The sequence below is a fragment of the Gobio gobio genome (genome assembly GCF_949357685.1).
Source record: "Gobio gobio genome assembly, chromosome: 25".
NCBI lineage: Eukaryota > Metazoa > Chordata > Actinopteri > Cypriniformes > Gobionidae > Gobio > Gobio gobio.
The window spans coordinates 1,039,266-1,052,527 of NC_137121.1; the positions used below are offsets into that span (position 1 = coordinate 1,039,266).

The 13,262-nt window shown below is 46.8% G+C and overlaps 1 protein-coding gene across 5 annotated transcripts in view; it reads right to left on the bottom strand.

Moving 5' to 3' along the window:
* LOC307122289 (uncharacterized protein) overlaps positions 1-13,262 on the bottom strand; it is a 196,596-nt gene that overhangs the window by 159,631 nt on the left and 23,703 nt on the right. For all 5 annotated transcript variants that reach the window (XM_079810337.1, XM_079810334.1, XM_079810336.1 and 2 more), the window contains 2 exons: positions 11,536-11,664; positions 10,313-10,462 (listed from right to left, as the gene is read on the bottom strand). In XM_079810337.1, coding sequence (XP_079666463.1) covers positions 10,313-10,462; positions 11,536-11,664 — 279 coding nt within the window. The remainder of the gene's footprint in view (positions 1-10,312; positions 10,463-11,535; positions 11,665-13,262) is intronic.

A 13,262-nucleotide genomic window follows, 5' to 3' on the forward strand; every position in this document is an offset into this window, starting at 1 on the left:
GGAGAATGGAGACTCCATCCCCGGACGGTTCAGCTGATTTGGGAACAGCTCGGCGACGCACAGGTAGACCTGTTTGCCTCCCACGACTCTTCCCACTGCAGCCTGTATTATTCCCTGACCGAGGGCACGCTCGGCACGGATGCACTGGCGCACAGCTGGCCGCGGGGCCTACGCAAATATGCGTTCCCCCAGTGAGCCTACTCGCACAGCTTCTGTGCAAGATCAGGGAGGACAAGGAGCAGGTCCTTTTGGTCGCCCCGTACTGGCACGGCCGGACCTGGTTCCCCGAACTCATTCTCCTTGCGACAGCCCCTCCCTGGCCTATTCCTCTGAGACCGGACCTCCTTACTCAGAGACGGGGCACCCATTGGCACCCGCGTCCCGACCTTTGGAACCTCCACGTGTGGCTCCTAGACGGGACCCGGCAGGTTTGAGTGGCCTACCACCTACGGTGGTCGCCACCATCACTTCCGCTAGGGCAGAGTCCACTCGGCATGCCTATGCGTTGAAGTGGAACCTCTTCGTCACCTGGTGCTCTTCCCGCCAAGAAGACCCCTGGAAATGTCCGATCGGGTCCGTGCTTCAGTTTCTCCAAGAGGGGCTGGAGCGAAGGCTGTCTCCCTCCACCCTCAAGGTATATGTGGCCGCAATATCTGCCCACCACGATCTCTTGGAGAACAAAAAGGTAAGTCAGCACGACCTGGTCATCAGGTTCCTGAGGGGAGCTAGGAGACTGAATCCTCCTCGCTCTCCTCTTGTACCCTCTTGGGACCTCGCAGTAGTGTTAACTGCTCTGCAGAGACCTCCCTTTGAGCCTTTGCGGTCGGTCGATATTAAGTTTCTGTCTATGAAGACGGCTCTGCTGACCGCATTGGCCTCAGTCAAGAGGGTCGGGGACCTGCAGGCATTTTCGGTTGACGAAGCGTGCCTGGAGTTCGGGCCGGCTAACTCTCACGTGATCCTGAGACCCCGGCCTGGATATGTGCCCAAGGTTCCCACCACTCCGTTCAAGGACCAGGTGGTGAACCTGCAAGCGACTGCCTTTGGAGGAGGCAGACCCAGCCTTGGCATTGCTCTGTCCAGTACGCGCTCTCCGCGCCTACGTAGACATGACGCAGTGTTTCAGGACCTCAGACCAGCTCTTTGTCTGTTATGGTGGAGAGCGGAAGGGAAGTGCTCTCTCAAAGCAAAGGCTGTCTCACTGGATAGTGGACACCATTGCTTTGGCTTACCAGCAGCAAGGCCGACCATGTCCCCTTGGTGTGAGGGCACACTCCACCCGGAGTGTGGCCTCCTCTCGGGCTCTAGCGCATGGCGCCTCGCTAGCAGACATCTGCAGAGCTGCAGGCTGGGCGACACCCAACACATTCGCCAGATTCTACAATCTCCGAGTGGAGCCAGTGTCCGACTATGTACTCGCCCCCCCGAGGGGCCGGTGATGGGCCAGGCTCAGGTGTCTTCGCTTGCTCGCCACTCCACTCCACGGACTGGATACGTGCGATATTTTCCTCAGGTGAGCTCCCCGAGAGCCCTGAGCTCCTCCAGCACTGTCGACGCCGACATCAGTTCAGTCTGCCCTTTCGAGCCCAGACCCTCATGTCCGGCCAGGTGCCCCATGTGCATGGTTCCCTCCGGCGACCCCCACATGTGTATTTCACCGTAAGTCTCCGCAGTGAGCGGGTTTCTTCCCTTGGCGTGTCCCCGCCACCCCTAGGGTTAAAAATCCACCTTTGGCTGGTACCCTAGAGATCTTCCATATGCAACCCTCTCCGGGTCATATGTGTCTCTTAAGTCCTCCCCACGGGTAGGCATCTTTGGCATTCCCTCACTGGGATATGCTTCCCAGTGTACCTTGGTATTCCTGTGTTAAGTGGGAGTCCTTCGTCCGTACTAGTCTTACGACAGGGTACTCACACTTACGCAGGGCACTGGAAGACAGCTGAGTGGCGGGATTATATTGGGACCCCCATTCGTTAGTCACTAACGTTACGTCGTAGTGACTGAACGAAAGGGAACGTCTCGGTTACGGATGTAACCCTCGTTCCCTGAGGAGGGAACGGAGACGTAACGTCCCCTTGCCACATCGAGCTGTGTTGCCTGGAACGCAGGAGTTCAGTCTTGGCTCCTCAAGCAGGTAACATAATGCGATATTGCCTCGTACTTCCTTATATACTCACGCAGTGAGGCGGAGCTACGTATGCAAATTCCGCATGCCCCATGGCATTGGCACGCCATTGGGCGTTTTCTCAAAACTCGAAGTTGATAGGCTTCTAAGCGAAACCCCCATTCGTTAGTCACTAACGTTACGTCTCCGTTCCCTCCTCAGGGAACGAGGGTTACATCCGTAACCGAGACGTTCCCTGAATAAGGAACGAGACGCTGCGTCACCGCTTTGGGAACGCCCCTGCGGGATTGCGTCGTGAAGCACGTATGTCATCAGTCCAATAGAGAGACGGGACGTCATAGGCGGGTGACGTCATAGACCCGGAAACTATAAAGCACACCGGCAAACACACGCCGTTAGCTTCTGAAGAAGGCCTGAAACAAGACGCTTGCGGGCATGCAAGGAGTATGGCAGGGTGACGCAGCGTCTCGTTCCCTATTCAGGGAACTAAGGTTACAGTCGTAACCGAGACGTTCCCTTTTAAGGGAACTCGCGCTGCGTCACCGCTTTGGGAACAAGAATACCCACATCCCCATGCGAGTCTGGATGCCCACCTGTGGCATGAGCTAAGAGGCGAGCACCCGAGACCCTGGAGTAGCATTGACATCAAGTTCATAGAATCTGATGAACATATGTGGCGAGGACCACCCCGCCGCATCACATACTTCCTGCAGGGAGGCCCCTGCTAAAAGAGCTTGAGAGGCAGCCATACTCCTAGTGGAGTGGGACTGAACAGCTAAAGGGGAGGGCTGTCCGGCCGCCACATAAGCAAGTGAGATAGCCTCAACCACCCACTTGCTCATTCTCTGCTTTGAAACTGGACCCCCTCTCGAGGGAGGTCCGTAACAGACAAACAATTGATCAGTTTTCCTCCACAGGGCAGCTCTGTGGACATAGGCGTCTAGTGCGCGAACGGGACAAAGCAGATTTAAGTTTTCCTGGTCTGACGTCGTAAAAGGAGGAGGACAGAAGGCCTGGAGAACAATAGGTCTCACCGGGTTAGTGCGGACCTATTGTTCTCCAGGCCTTCTGTCCTCCTTTAAACAAATAAAGCTTGAGGACGAATGCGCCCTCAATCCGGTTAAGAGGTTAGGAATATACCCAGGCCTCGGAGAGAGAAAGGCCTTAGCCATACCCGGGGAAAATTCCAAGCACAAGGGTGCAACAGAGAGGGCTTGCAGGTCCCCTATTCTTTTAAGGGAAGATATGGCAAGGAGAAATATAGTTTTCAAAGTGAGAAACTTCTCAGAGACTTCCTCAAGCGACTCGAAGGGAGCCTCGGAAAGGCCTTGAAGGACGATGGATAAGTCCCAGGCCGGCACCCTGGTGCGTGTCACAGGTCTCAGCCTCAAGGTTCCACGGAGGAAACGGGTTACTAGAGGGTGTCGCCCTAAAGAAACTCCACTCAAAGGAGTTTGGTAAGCTGCTATGGCCGCCACATACACCTTCAGTGTGGAGGGGGCTAACCCAGCAGAGAATCTCTCCTGCACCACGCTCGCAGGGCAGTTAACTGGATCCCGCAGGCGATCTCGACACCATAAGGTGAAGAGTCTCCACTTTAGGTAGTAAAGTTTCCTCGTGGAGGGAGCTCTGGAGTGTAGAATGGTCTCAACAACCTCAGTTGAGAGACCGGAACTTATGAGCTGGGCCCCCTCAGAGGCCAAGCCCACAGTTTCCACAACTCCGGGCGGGGGTGAACGAAGACTTCTGAAAGATGTTGTGCTCGAGCTACCCAGGTGACAACACAAGGACTATTAATTAGCATCACACGCACAATAACCGGAATTTAAAACTGTGAAGAAACAAATAATCAGTGAATGTTTGGACCGATATAGGCTACATAGTAGACTAGGATTTGTGCGCTCAACGCTCATCTTCTCTTTATGCCGTGAACTTTTCAATGTGCACTCGAGCTGCACTGCACACTCTGATTCCATGTTGCTTTAAGCGCATCATTCTGCACACGGGATGCGCATAAGCGCTTTGTTGCCGCTCTGTTTTGAAGCGTTTCATATATTTTCATAGTTTTGTGCACTTAAAGATTATTAAAAAATATATTGTTCTCACGTATCGATCATATAATTGTTGTCCCTTTACAGAGCTGCACATCAGGTTTACAATAAACTATAAATCTTGTAATTTTATATTATTTGTGTAGGCCCATATAATTATTTATATTCATATATAAATATAAATTAAAAAATTAAATATAAATTGTTTTTCATAAATGTATTTAATAAGAACACAAAGTAATGTGTACCTTTTCATTAACATGTTTAGATTTTATAAAATTAGTCAAAATATTTTTTTGGAGATACAATTTCAGGAGATACATTGTTGACGTTACTATTAAAAATGCACTTCCAATAAAGTGTTGGCAAAAACGGTTGTCATTTCTATGTTGAGGCTGCAGAGGTGTTGTCGGCAACTGATGAATGTAATTAATAAAGTAACTTGTAATCTAACTTAGTTACTTTTAAAATCAAGTAATCTGTAAAGTAACTTAGTTACTTTTAAAATCAAGTAATCTGTAAAGTAACTAAGTTACTTTTTCAAAGTAACTGTGGCAACACTGGTGGCGAACAGGTCCACTTGAGCCCTGCCGAACTTCTCCCAAAGGAGCTCCACCACCTCGGTGTGAAGCCTCCACTCACCGGGCCTCGGCCCCTGCCTCGACAGGATGTCTGCTTCCACATTCAACCACCCTGGAATGTACATTGCCCTGACTGACAGCAATTTTCCCTGGGCCCAGAGGAGGATAAGACGCGCCAACTTGTATAAGCGACGGGACCTCAAACCCCCCTGATCGTTGATGTAGGAGACCACCGATGTGCTGTCTGTGCGTACAAGCACATGATGGCCCCTGAGATGTGGAAGGAAGTGTTTCAGGGCCTGAAACACCGCCAACATTTCCAGGCAATTTATGTGCCACGAACGCTGGTGTTCCTGCCACAGACCCTGGGCCGAGCGACCACTCATGGTCGCCCCACAGCCCGTCAGGGAGGCATCCGTGGTCAGAGACGCACGGATCGACCCTATGCGAGGCTCTGACAGACGGGCCTGCATAGAGACCGAATCCCAACTCACACCGAGATAAGTGATCTTTAGTACAGGAGAAAGAACACTCTTCTTGGAGTTGAGCCTCAGCCCCAACCTCCTCATATGCGCGAGAACAACATCTCGAATGCTGTCAAGACACGATCTGTTTGAGTGTAAGCATCCTGAACTTGAATTTTGCCATGGCTCGGTTCATGACGCGAAGAACCAAGATGGGATGCAGCCCTCCATCCTTCTTTGGCACTATGAAGTACCGGCTGTAAAAGGGGGGGGGGGGGGCTCTCTATAGCCCCCTTTTGCAGCAGAGTCTGTACTTCCTGAATCATCACCAGAGCCTGCACGGGGTCCACCACAGTGGAGAGGATCCCGTTGAAGCTGGGGGGACGGCATCTGAACTGGATAGCGTACCCCAATCTTATACATCGCAGGACCCAACGAGATATGTGAGGCAGATACTCCCACTCTGACACAAAATCTACTAAGGGTACCAGCCTCTCGAGGCTGGCCTCTGATGTACTCTGCACCGCGAGTGCAGTGCCCTGAAGCGGCGAACCTGCAGGGAATGACTGACTTGACGGCATAGTTTCCCTCTGAAGAGGGTGCGGGCCATCCTCGGGTGACCCGTGGAGCTCCTACGCGCCCTGGCACTCGGGCGGGGTTGGCGGATTGACCCCGTGAGGGCACCGTGGGCACACAGGTACCGTATACAGCGGTGAGCACCGTGCGCCCGCAGAGGGGATCACCCTCACTGTCCTGGGCCCAGAGACGTCAGGACTTCTTAGACGCAGCCTTCCTCGCCACAATGACTGTCCTCAGATCAGCCCTGGGTTTAGAAGGCTGCGCCTGTGAGCGCCGCGCACCCGACGACCCTTTCTGAGGGGGTGTACGAGTGGCGACACTGACTTTTTGCTGCGCCCTATGGAAGGAGCTCGTACTCTGGGTCTGCTGCTCCCGCCCAGCAGCAGACGAGACCTGGGGCTTACGGGGAAGGAACTGCTTGAGCGCCGCCGCCTGTTTCTTTGCCTCCAGGAACCTGTCGGTAACAGTGGTGACAGCGTCACCGAACAGGCCTCCCGGAGACAGCGGCGCATCAAGCAAAAAGCATTTGTCCCGTTCCTTAAAGGTCCCATGGCATGAAATTTTCATTTTATGAGGTATTTCAACATTAATATGAGTTCCCCTAGCCTGAATATTGTCCCCAAGTGGATAGAAATGTTGATCTGTGTAAAACCGAGGTCTGGCTGTCTTTCTCTGCCTTTGAGAAAATGACAGGCCAGACTAGCCAATCCTGAAGTCTCCTGGTCTGACGTCCAAGCAGGAACGGTTTCCTCCCTTTCCTCCGCCCAGAGAATCTGCCACGCCCATGCAAACGCTCCAGAGATCATGGCTTGTGAATGAGTGAACGCTGGCAGTTTCTCAGTGTTTGGATGTACAAATGAAAACAGAAGTCTTTTTTTAGTTCCTTCTGATCTATGATCAGTGATTTCTTATGTGTAGCAAATTATTTATTATTCGTGCACACACTGCGGCTTCTCTCTCTCCCGACAGAACAGTGTTTTCGTGTTTTCTATCTTGTGAGTCAGTGTTTTTGTACGTCCTCGTCGCGTTTATCTGTTCTACAATGTGCATACAGTCATGAGTTTCTGCTCAAAATCGGCAGACTCACATCTCTTTAGAGATAAACCTCACGCACGCCCAGTACTGCATCTGGCCCACAGCGGAGGCACCAAACGCGGAAGATTAAGCAGAAGGGGGGTAAGCGTGAGCGTATCCGGGCTAGCCAGCTTTCCCCACAATAAACTGGATTACATTCGATTACTGCTGTTGTGTCTTTGTTTGCGCTGTGTACTCAATGCACTGACGCTTTTCATATGATTGGAACATATCTAAAAATAATGCTATAATCAACACTTACTCGTAACTCGTTCATCTCGCTGTAATGGTACATTGCATGTGTTACAAAGTTGGTAGAATAATGATGAAGACGGACTCGGCGTGACTGGGACTCGTGTTTATTCAGAACTCTCAGATACAAACACAATAAACTCGCGCTGACAGCGCTCTCACAACTCAGTAGTTACTATAAATAACTTTGTTAGCAATCGCTCCGTCTCTGTGATGTCCGGTTCGCGAACGAATCATTCTTTTGAATCGGTTCTTTTTAGTGAACCGAACCAGTTCACCAAATCGGACTGAATCGTTCTAAACGTTTCGTGTCTCAAGTCAGCGCTGATCCATAATTAACTAAAGTTACTAACTTTCTGACATGAGTGACAGCCCCTCCGACTAGAAATAAACTAATAACCTGAAGTATATTCTAGTAACTACAACAGTTCACTGAACTGAGACGTGCTGAGAACTGATGTGAAGTGAACTCGGATCCATCCGTCTCTCTGGCAGCAGCTCGTGCGTCGTAGACCTCGTTAAACCACGCCCCCTCCGCTCATTTCAAATGCAAAGATGTCAGCCAATCACAACAGTGGGCGTTTTTACTGAAGTTTTTACAGCAGACACGCCTCTTGAAGCAGGGCATTCAGCCACAGGGCAAACAGCAGTATAGAAAAAATGCCTTTTATTTCTAAATTATGACATTTTATGATGTAAAAATCATACTAACAATATAAGTAAACCTCAGGAAACATTATAAAATAATAGAAAAATGCCATGCCATGGGACCTTTAATCTCCGTAAGATTGAGCCACAAGTGTCTCTCCGTGGCCACCAGGGCTGCCATAGAACGGCCGACGCATCGGGCCGTCTCCTTGGTGGCACGGAGAGATCAGAGTTTGTTGATGGTGTCAACTCCGATCTCATGGCTCTCACCCAGGTCTCGCAGCAGATCAGCCTGGTATGGTTGCACGATGCACATCACATCAGTGTGCAGACACGCGGCGACCTGACCTGCTGCCGAGTACGCTTTGCTCACAAGAGATGATGTCACTTTTAGCGGTTTTGTGGGCAAAGTCGGAGCCTTTATGGCAGACGCAGACTCGGGTGAGAGATGGTTCGCAACCGTCTGCTCAACCCGGGGCATCTGACCATAACCGTGTCTTTTCAACCCCGCAATGTTGTCGGAGTGTGCGGAGTGAAAATACGTGCAGACACGGGCCGCTTCCAACACCTCGACACCTCGGTGTGGAGGTCCAGAAAAACGGCAGACTCCTACGTGGAGGCTGAACAGAGCGCGCGGGGAGAAAGCGCTCGTCGAGTCTGCTTTTTACGACAGCTCGTTCATGTTGTTCTTGTGGCCAGTCAATATGTAATCTGGCCACAGCTCTGCTCAGCACATCCATGAGCTCTTCACCAGCAGGGGAATGAATTGGCGAGTCCTCACCCCCTGCGTCGATGCTACAGATATCAATCTCCTCGGAGGAAGATATCTGTAACACCGCGGCCGCTCCCCGGGCGGGAGAATCCGCAGAGCGGGCTCCCGAACCCAGAGAGGCGGCGCTGGATCTGCTGGGTGAAGGATGAGATAGGGCGGGCCCGTCTCAATCCCCTCCGACAGATCCTTTTGCGAACCCCACGACATAAGTCGCCGCTGAGCCTCAGCAGCAGCGGGACCCATGCCATGGGGAGCGCGAACCGGGACGCCCTACTCGAAGAGCGCCCAGCGGGATCGCAGCACGCGAAAAGGCAGCGCCTCACAATGCTCGCAGCCGACACCCTCGAGTGCCGACTGCGCGTGCTGCTCACCCAGACAAACAACACACATCAAGTGTGTATCCCCGCTCGTGATGTAGTGTGAGCAGGGAGGAACACACTGTCTGTAGCTTTGTTCGCTCGCCATAGTTTTTCTCTCTCTTATAATGTGAGTGTGAGTGCGACTTGAAAACAAAAAAGGCTGAACTCAGACACAACACAGAATGACAAAGGACAGAATGACACAGAGCGCTTGTTGAAGGCAACAGAAGCTAACGGCGTGTGTTTGCCGGTGTGCTTTCTAGTTTCCGGGTCTATGACTACACCCGCCTATGACGTTCCGTCTCTCTATTGGACTGATGACATACGTGCTTCACGACGCAATCACACTGGGGCGTTCCCAAAGCGGTGACGCAGCGCGAGTTCCCTTGAAAGGGAATTGCATTTATCAGGACTCGTGAGATCTTATAAATATAATCAAAATTGCAATGGATATCTGATATGATTTTGAAATGATTGTGTGAACCCGTAACCTCTCATGCCCAAACGTATCATGCATCAACTCACTACACTGGCAGTATAACATTTATATTATCATCATATATTTGCCATGGTCTTCATTTACTCCACAAGCAGGGTAGATCACCCGCATCACATTATTGGTGTAAATCACTAATTTCTGTTATTGGATGACCTACTCAATAAAAGCGAAACACATAATCAACAGCTACTATAGCGGAGAAAAGAGACAGAAAGAGAAGAGCAGCAGCAGCTGAATTTCAGGGCTGAGCTCTGTTGGGTTTGTCTTGATGAAGTCGGACCAACAAGATCTAAAAGCTGCTGAATTTGCTGTCGTGGCACGCAAAATGTTTTTTGAATCGCAGTTTCTGACATGGTAGCCAGGGGACTAAAGTTTTCACGGATGAAATAGTGCACATAGAAATGGCTCCGCGCTGTCTTTGATTTACCATTCGCTGAATCGCTGCCATAGTTTGACCAAACTCCACAACCATTCCCTTTACTGCAGACTCCATTATGGTTTGCCAGCTGATGTACCTCTGGATAAAAGCTAACAAACATCAGTGTAATGACAATTGTATTCTTTGCATGAAAACACTTGAGTTAGCAGAATTATATTGGTATAGACTGAGATGTAAAGAAATAGTGGTGGCCACTATCGAAATGAACTGTCAGCAGTGACTTAAAGAAGGTGTACATAACTAAGATCGTTTCAGGAAACGCGTATTAACATTAAGGTACAGCTTAAGATATAATGTAAGAACGACGTAGTCTTAACAAGGCTTCGGGAAATCCAGCCCAGAACATGAAATGAACACTTGTTTCTACACCACTGGGAATAGACATGAGACCCTCTACAACACTTGATTCTCCTCAATCACCCACAATGTCCTGTAAATCTGTACATGTATATTAAACATGAAAACCCACCTTTATAACTCTGTCATCATTAAAAATATACCAGTTTCCACTCTGATGTTTAACAAGTGTGACGTAATGACCACTAATGAATGAGCCATCATGATAAATGACGGCATACAGCTCATACTCCGCAGAAGACTCACACGTTACTGAATGAACCTGTTGACAAGAGAGAATATTGTGCTTAACATCTTCATTAGCTTCTAGTCTGTATCTGGAAAGCCTTGTTAAACGAGTAGTTTATGGTGCAAAGATGTGCTTTATATAATTTTTACATTTTTTCATTTAGTAGATGCTTTTATGTAAAGTGAGAAACATCATATGTATGTGTTCATACACACATCAACAACATTTGTAGCACTGATCAAGATTCAACAGTAAACTATAGTACAGACGCTAGAGCAGAAAAAAAAGTATAGAATTAGGGTTTTGTGTGTTTGTAGAAAGTGTTGTAATTTTAATTCTGATTTGTGTGCTGGGAGTTTCTTCAGCTGTTTTTTGAAGATAGTAGTTGTTTCAGAAGTTTCAGTGGATTTTAGTTGTTTATTGCACCACTGAAGAGTAGAAAGTGAAGGTTTTGAAGAATTTAGTAGGGACTTTAAGCAACAGATGCTGATGAAACAGAAACTGGAAATAAACTGTTAACTGCCATAACCGAGATGCGCAACAATAGAAAAGATGGCAGAATGGAGCATTAAATCATTTATTACACAAAACACAAAAGTTGTCATTTTAAAAAGCAAGAAAAGGGTTGATTTTGGCATTAATAACTTACTGTGTGACCAAACCTTATACCATTACCTTATACCGTTACCTATATCAGCTATTCACCCATAGTAGACAGTTACAATACATTACAGAGTAACATTTAAAGTCACGCATGTGCAATCGTTTTTCTTTATAGCAGAACACTGTTTCCATTCTATTAAAAACTCTTGGTTAAAGTCCCTAGTGCCTTTTTGAGGTCAGATACCAGATTACAAATAATTTGATGTTACAAAATTTGAAACAAATTGAATTGTTAAAAATCTGTTTGTTTTTTTTTTCATTGTTCTTTTAATTCTCTGTGTTAACTGAATCTTCAACACTTATCTCAAAACACTTTCTTCTATCAGTGTGTTTCCACATACGGTAAAGCAAAGGTTTTGTTTGAAAAAAAAAAAATATATATATATATATATATATATATATATATAATTGTAAACACAATTGTTTATTTTATCATTTCATACCTGAAGTTTTGGAGGAATATTAACTTTGCATTCATTTTTCCAGTAGTAAAGTTTATTTCCGACGAATTCCATCTCAAATCTCTTCAGCTGGAGAGTCAAAATGTCCGGCCACTTTTTAATGTCACTTATCTGATGGGAAAATATAAAGGTCATTCTTTCAAATGACATATGCTTGAATTATTATGAATCTTAAGTATATTTCCACTGCCATAGAACAAAAGCTGTAATGATACAGAAAACCTATATTTTATCAATTTACAAATTCAATGGTCTTCTTTATGTAACTTCTCAAAAACACCATGTACAATTTTACCTGTATACTCTATAAATATAAATGTATATGTATAAATGTTTAAAGGTTTAAAAAAAATATGTTATAGTAAGTTAAATGTGCTGTATCAAAGGCTATTTACACTAACTCGAGCCAGACTAGTTATAAAAGAAACTGACTTGATCAGCAGTAGAGTGATAAGTGGAGTAAGAATAGTGGATTGAGCTTTTGACATGCCACACCTAAATTCAGACGATCCCATTCTTCTACATATATAAGCTCGTAGAGGTGTTTTTATATATATATATATATATATATATATATATATATATATATATATATATATATATATATATATATATATATATATATATATATATATATATATATATATATATATATATATATATATCCGAAATAAAGTACCTAACAGTTATTTAATAGATCTATAATTTAAAATGTGTTAGGGTGCATGCAGGAATATAGACTTTTAATATATACACTTAGTGCAAATAGCCTCTGCCATTTAAATTTAAGTGGCTAATCCTCAGCACTTTTAAACCTTTATCAGCACTAGGATTTATGTATTTAATCCATCCAGTGTATTTCCTGACAAAATGTTTTGGTAATTGTATATGTATAATGGTAAAACTTTACAATAAGGTCTCATTTGTTAACATTAGCTAATGTATTAACTAACATTAATATACAATGAGTAATAAATTTACTATAGTATTTATTAATCTTTGTTAATATTTGTTAATAAAAATACAGTCGTTCAATACTTCTTCATGTTAGTCAGTCAGTCACGTTCAACGTTATGTCAGAACAGACTGATGAATTGGGATCTCACCTGAGAGCCCAATCACCTTTGAGTGGTAACAAAATAACCCAATGGACATTTGTGAGTGATGTTTGTATTGCAAGCCACACCCCATCCATACAGGCATATAAGGCAGATTGCAGTCATCACTCATGTTAGTACGAGAGGGAAGAAGTTCTGGAGAGTGTTGTTGTGATGGTGTGTTCAGCGATGGTTGCCTTCTGAAAAAGCAAACACACACATTGTGCAGTGACCTGTTCCCCTCTGCGCTTCAGCACTTAAAAGACCATTTCCCTGAAAGAGCAAACACGTGTGTGATGTTATGTCTTTTTCAGGATGTCATTCATTCCAATGGTGTGTTTCTGAACATGGTCGTTTCCTGGCGCTGTCTGACAGCCACAATCTCTGCCTCACGTGTCTGGACCATAAGCATTCTGAGGTAGCGTCCCATGATGAGAAATTTCTCACTGCCTTGAGAAAAAGGAGTCCTCTCTGCTATTCCCCGATCTGGTCTTTCTGACACCTGGCTTGGGCACCCTGCAGCCTCTACCTCCACTCCCTTGTGGCCCTTGTGCAGCACACTTCCGCAATGTCAAGCTGCAATGTCAAGCTGCCCGCATGAAGGCGACTCAG